At 36.4% G+C, this 6,665-nt stretch overlaps 1 protein-coding gene across 1 annotated transcript in view; it reads left to right on the top strand.

Moving 5' to 3' along the window:
• The first annotated feature begins 6,408 nt into the window (after positions 1-6,408).
• LOC105517098 (otolin-1-like) overlaps positions 6,409-6,665 on the top strand; it is a 22,566-nt gene continuing 22,309 nt past the window's right edge. The window contains exon 1 of the mRNA XM_011949475.1: positions 6,409-6,665. Coding sequence (XP_011804865.1) covers positions 6,409-6,665 — 257 coding nt within the window.

The raw sequence follows: 6,665 nt of genomic DNA, 5'->3' as shown, positions 1-6,665 counted from the left end.
GAGGCTCATGCCCCTTTCATTTGAGTATGGCTGGCTTCTGAGACTGCTTTGGCTAAAAATTTAGTGGAAGTGTCACTAAGCCACCTTAATAGATTAGCAGCTTCCATGTTCCTGGAAAAATATCTTTGGGAGCCCTGAACCATGATGGAAGTCTAAAAACCTTGAGACCGGCATACTAGAGAGATTATGTGATTGAAAGTCCTAACTGAGCCCAAGTATTTTCCATTTCTATCAAGGTATCAGACTTGTTATTAAGCCTCTCTACGCCAGCCCATCAACTAGCTGAACACTCAGAGTGACCTTAGTTCATTCCCCATGGAGCAGAGTAATCACCTAGTTGATCCAGACCTGAATTTCTGACCCAAGAAATTGTTAGCTGGAATAAATTGTTAGCTGGAAATTGTTAGCTAGAATAAAATGGTTGTTTTTAGACCACTAAGTTTGCAGTACTTTGCAACACAGCAGTAGAAAACTGGAACATATCTGTGGGACTGGTGAGGGTTGTTTAATATTGATCGGTCTCAACTGGTCTTACCTGGGGTCATTCATGGGTCTTCAGGTCATGTGGGGACTGTGCTCTAGGTCATATTTGGCTAGGACAGTTTATCTGGAACAGCTCCACTCTGTGTGTTTCTCATCCACCTCCAGTGACCAGCAAGCTGGGTCATTCATATCCTTTTGATGGCAATGGCAAAAGTGCAGGAGAGCAAGTGGAAACACCCAAGGGTCCTTGAGACCTAATACCCTGTCACTTCTACCTCATTCTATGGGCTGAAGTCACATGGTTGAACTCAGAGTCAAGGGATTGGAGTATAGAACCCATTTCTTTTGTGTGTGGCAGTGCCAAAATCCATTTAGCGAAGGGTGTGAGTACAGGGAGGGATAAAAAATTGGGGACAATAATGCAGTCTACTACGTTTACTTTATTTCAGTTCAGCAAAACATCTATGGAACACCTATTATTTGCCAAACATTATACTAGTCTTTGGGAACACAGAAACAAGAGACTTAACTTTTTGCACTGGAAGTGTTTGCAGTCTAGGCAATCTTCAGGATAAGTAAAAGGGTTTCCTGAACTTAGGTTCTCTAATTAAGGATCCCAAACTCCTGTTTTGATTTTTACTTCTAACACTTCTGTTAAGATTTACTCCTACTTTAGGATTAGCATTTAAGTTACGTTTTATTGTTTTAACGACTTAAAATTTGGTCAGGGGCCCTTACTTGCTTCACTCGTTATGGACATTTTGTTTGGCTGAAATTTTATGTTTTTACGCAATCATGAAAATTTTTGGTTATAAGAAATGACGTATCTGCATCATCAGTCAAGTTACTATCAACCTCTGCTCCACCGTCTTTTGAAGAACTTTATGTTTCCCTCATCTCCAAATTCTTGAGGAGCCTTATCACAATCAAAATGCTGCCAACATTATCTTTTAACATCTGTGCTTAAATCGGGAAGCAGGAAACCACAATGCAAAGGAAACATATGTGTGGAAAATCCATGCCCTTGAATAGGGAACCTGAACACCTTCCTCTTACTGATTAGCTCTGTTCATTACTTTCTGTTGCTCTTTGACCTCTTGTCAGATATGCTATCTATAACTTTGTTTACCTCACACCAATAGGTTTCTACTGTCAGAGTCAGACTTCTCCTCTCTCTCCTTCCTCATTACTCTCATTAAGTTCCCATTTCCTGTCTGCAGAAAGTCACTTTCTTCTACTGAAAGATCCAGAGTTGAGCTTCATGAAGGGGTCAACTCAGTTCGCTTTTGCAACATCTCTGATCACTCATTAATCCCCAGGGAGCATGGCACAGTGGGAAGTACATGGGATGACTTTGGGGTCAAAACCTAGATTTTAATCCCAGCCCCGCTACTTGCTAACACTGTGATTTTGTGCAGGCTACTTCATCTGTCTGTGCTCAGTTTTAGAATCCATTATATGGGCATAGTAAATCTTATCTTGCATGGTTACTATGTGGTATAAGGGAAATAATATTATAAATAGCTAGGACAATATCTTCCATGCTCTCCCTTCTCCTCCCTGTCCCACTAGCTATCTCTTGCTTGCACTCTCAGGACTGGTTTACCAAGATACTACCATAACATCTTTGCAGGGTCAAAAATACTTTGTATATATGGAAGACTAACACAGATACATGTAGTAGGAAGAAAGAAAGGTTATTTTGTCACATGACCTCACTTGTTTAAGAGAACATAAGAAATATCTTATGTATTAACACTGAGTATTAACACTGAGCATTCTGCAAACCCTAATTCTTCTTAAAATGGTGAGAGAATTAAAAGCCACCAATATTTCCCTTCGAGCCTTCTGCCAAATCTCTGATTTCACCTTTGCCCAAATATGTGGGTCTGGTTATTTTTAAATGTTTACAGCAAAAAGGATCCTTAGGGATGGGGCTAGGTTTTACTTTTGTTTGTATTCTGGGACCCCACATAGACTTCTTAGATGCTCAAATAAAGGTTTGTTGAACAAATGAATATTTTATTGAATGCAATTGTGTGAACAATTAAAGTTTAATTATTTTGTATCCAGACAGAATATTTCTCTGTTCTAGTTTTTGCTGGGACTGGATTTAGTTGGCTGATGCATTGTATCTGTGTTTGATGTCCTCATTCTTATGGAATGAAGAGTGTGTATGTGTGTGTGTGGGAATCTGCATTTGGGGACAGAAGGGCCTGTATTTGGGAAGCTGCAATGAGATCAGCTGCTTTTCACATTTTCCTTCATTTCCTTTGTTGCGTTTCATCTCTCAACACTAGACTATAAACTCTCTGAGGACAATGACCATGACTTATGTTTGTTGTTACCATATATAATATTTTAGGACTTGTTAACACTGTCAATATTCAATAAATATTGGTTGACTGGATGAATATGGTAGCAAAGATAGCTCAAAGGAAAGTTAGCATTTTTCTATTTTTATATGATTTTGGAAACAAAGCATCTTATCTTTCTCCTTTTTTATCTGCACTAATTTATATTTGTTTCATCCATAGCTCTGTTCCATGGAGCTACCTTTGAATTTATTGTGCTTTAATCTCATCTTTATAAATGCCACATGATTTGTAGAAAAGGGTTTAGACTCTGAAATTAAAGAGACCTGTGTCTATAACTTGCAGGTTGTGTGACTCTGGGGAAGGTATGTAACCTCTTGGTGCCTGTTATCTCGTTTGTGAAGGTGAATAATGGTGTCACCCACCTGCTGGAGCTGGCTTTGTATCCCTTTAAGTTAAGAATCTTTTCCAACTTTTATTTCAGGTTCAGTGGGTATGTGTGCAGGTTTGTTACCTGTGTATGTTGTGTGATGCGGAGGCTTGAGGTACAAATGATCCAATCCCCAGGCACTGAACATAGTACTCTATAGTTAGTTGTCCAAAACTTGCCTCCATCTCTCCTCCCTACTGCCTCTACTAGTCTCCGGTTTTTATTGTTGCCATCTTTATGTCCATGACTACCCAATGTTTAGTTTCCAGTTATAAGTGAGAACATGCAGTATTTGGTTTTTGGTTCTTGCATTAATTTGGATATGATAATAGCCTCTAGCTGCATCTATGTTGCTTCAAAGGACATGATTCCATTCTTTTTTATGACTGCATATTATTCCATGGTGTATATGTACCACATTTTCTTCATCACTGTTGATAGGTACCTAGATTGATTTCATGTCTTTGTTATTGCAAATAATGCTGCAATGAGCATGCTAATGCATGTGTCTTCTTGGGAGAAAATTTGTTTTCTTTTGGATATATATCCAGTAATAGGATTGCTGGGTCAAATAGTAGTTCTGGTTTAAGTTCCTTGAGAAATCTTCAAACTGCTTTCCATAGTGGCTGAATTAATTTAACTCCCACTAACAGTGTACAAGCATTCCCTTTTCTTCTCATCTTCACTGAAATCTGTTAGTTATTGACTTTTTAATAGTAGTCATTTTGACTGGTGTGAGATGATATCTCACTGTGGTTTTGTTTTGCATTTTTCTTTTGATTAGTGATGCTGAGCATTTTTTCATCTTTGTTGGCTGCTTGCATGTCTTCTTTTGAGAAGTGTCGTCTAATGTCATTTGCCCAATTTTTAATGTGATAATTTGTTTTTTTTTCTTGTTGTACTGTTTAAGTTCCTTATAGATTGACTATTAGATCTTTTCAGATGATAATTTGATAATATTTTCTTCCATTCTGTAGGTTGCCTCTTTACTCTGTTGATAGTTTCTTTTGCTGTGCTTAAGCTCCTTGGTTTCATTAGGTCCCACTTGTCAATTTTTCTTTCTGTTGCAATTGCTTTTGAGGGTTTAGTCATAATTTTTTCCCCAAGGCTGATGTCCAGAGTGGCATTTTCTAGTCTTTTTTTTTTTTCTTGGATTCTGATAGTTTGAGGTCTTACATTTAAATCTCGAATCCATCTTGAATTAATTTTTGCATAGAGTGAAAGGTAGGGGTCCAGTTTCATTCTTCTTTATATGGTTTACTAGCTGTCACAGGACAATTTACTGAATAGGGAGTCCTTTTTGCATCACTTATTTTTGTTGACTTTATCAAAGATCAAATGGTCACAGATGTGTGGCTTTATTTCTGGATACTCTATCCTGTTTCACTGGTCTATGTGTCTGTTTTTGTACCAGTACCATGCTGTTTTGGTTATTGTAGCCTTACAGTATAGTTTGAAATTGGGTAATGTGATGCCTCTGGTTTTGTTCTTTTTGTTTAGGATTGCTTTGGTTATTAGCACCCTTTTTTTGGTCCCACATGAATTTTAGAGTAGTTTTTTTCTAGTCATGTGAAAAGTCACATTGATAGATTGAAATAAATTGTGTTAAATCTGCCGATTGCTTTGGGCAGTATGACTACTTTAACAATATTGATTCTTCTAATCCATGAGCATGGAATGTTTTTTCATTTATTTGTGTCATGTCTGATTTCTTTCAGCAGTGTTTTGTAGTTCTCCTTATAGTTCTCCAGATCTTTCACTTCCTTCCTTAGATGTACTCTTAGGTATTTTTTTCATGGCATTGTAAATGGAATTACAATCTTGATGTGATTTGACTCCCAGCTTGAATGTTATTGGTGTATAGAACCCCTACTGATTTTTGTGCATTAATCTTCTTTCCTGAAACTTTACTGAAGTCATTTATCAGTCCCAGGAGACTTTTGGCAGTCTATGGTTTTCTAGGTATATAATCATATTTTCTGCAAAGAGAGAGAGTTTGACTACTTCTTTTCCTATTTGAATGCCATTTATTTCTTTATCTTGCCTAATTGCTCTGGCTAGCACTTCCAGTACTATGTTGAATAGGAGGGATGAGAGAGAGCATCCTTGTCATGTTCCAGTTCTCAAGGGGGAATGGAGAGTTGTTGTGAGACCTTATTAGATTAATTAATGTAAGGCATCTACTCAGAGTAGGTACTGTATACACAGTAGACCTTTTTACTATCTTTATTTCCATTATCTTTACTTTGTTACTATTTATCTTAATTATGGCTGCCTTCTCCTATCAGGAAATGTGGATTAATAACTCTGACTATCTGTTAGCAGCCCCTAGACTGCTGGGAATTGATTGGGAATGAAATACTCTGAACTATCAAAATTTCACCTCATTAGAAACTTTACATCATATCACTTTGGACATTGCCAAATGCCTTTTAAGAATAACCACATTTTGCCCCATTAAAATAATACAAGAATAAATGTGAATTTCTAGAAAAACTCCCCAAATTACAAAGCAAAGAAGTGGAGAGTTAAATGCCATGTGAGGAACCTAAGGATGTAGCATATATTCAAATTTATTATTTTTAATTGTCTCTCTCTTCACTTACTAAAATAGATTTTCAAAAATTACTCTCACAACAGGACCATTATCCTTAGTAGATTTAAGGACTATTCCACAGTATTTTTTCTTGAAATAATTGAGTTTGCTGGAATAAACTATTCAGTTCAATATTTTTCATCTCCTTCTAATATAAATGTATTTGATTTCTATAAATCTGAGTGCGATTAGTCAAGAAATTATACACATTTATCTTCCACAGGGTATATGAGCTATTGAGTCATGATGTATTTATTATAGATCATGTTTGCTCTTTGGCAAGATAGTTTGAATGGTTGAGAACAATATATAATACTGAGAAAGCAACCAGAAAGATGAATTGAAGTAAAGTGTTCTTTATAATAAATAATACATAAAATATTCTGTAGTGATTCAAGCACACATTTACATATTAAAATATTCAAAATATATCATTCTACATTATGCATATCGTTCATTCTTATGGTTCATATACATATATATTTCTTTTATATGAGTATATATTTATATCACTTACTCTTTTCATTTGGACCTCATGTAATATGTATATATTTCACTATTATATCTTTCTTCCAGCCTCAAATATGTGGATGTTTTCTTGGCTTTGTCTTATTTTAATTATTTTGGCTATTGCTGGCATGAACACAATAGTAAAGACCACACCATATACCAAATTTACGAAGAAATATGAGAGAAGAGAGATGTCAAAGGGTCTAAAGCCATCCAGTGGCCCACCTCCAGAAGAAGAAACCCTCTTCACAGAAATGGCTGAAATGGCAGAATCAATCACCAAACCCTCAGCCTTGGATTCTGTCTTTGGCACCGACACTCTCTTTCCCTT

This window comes from Colobus angolensis, unplaced genomic scaffold (genome assembly GCF_000951035.1).
Source record: "Colobus angolensis palliatus isolate OR3802 unplaced genomic scaffold, Cang.pa_1.0 Scaffold108, whole genome shotgun sequence".
Taxonomy (NCBI): domain Eukaryota; kingdom Metazoa; phylum Chordata; class Mammalia; order Primates; family Cercopithecidae; genus Colobus; species Colobus angolensis.
The sequence above is the reverse complement of the archived record's forward strand: the minus strand, read 5'-3'. Positions and strand labels throughout refer to the sequence as shown.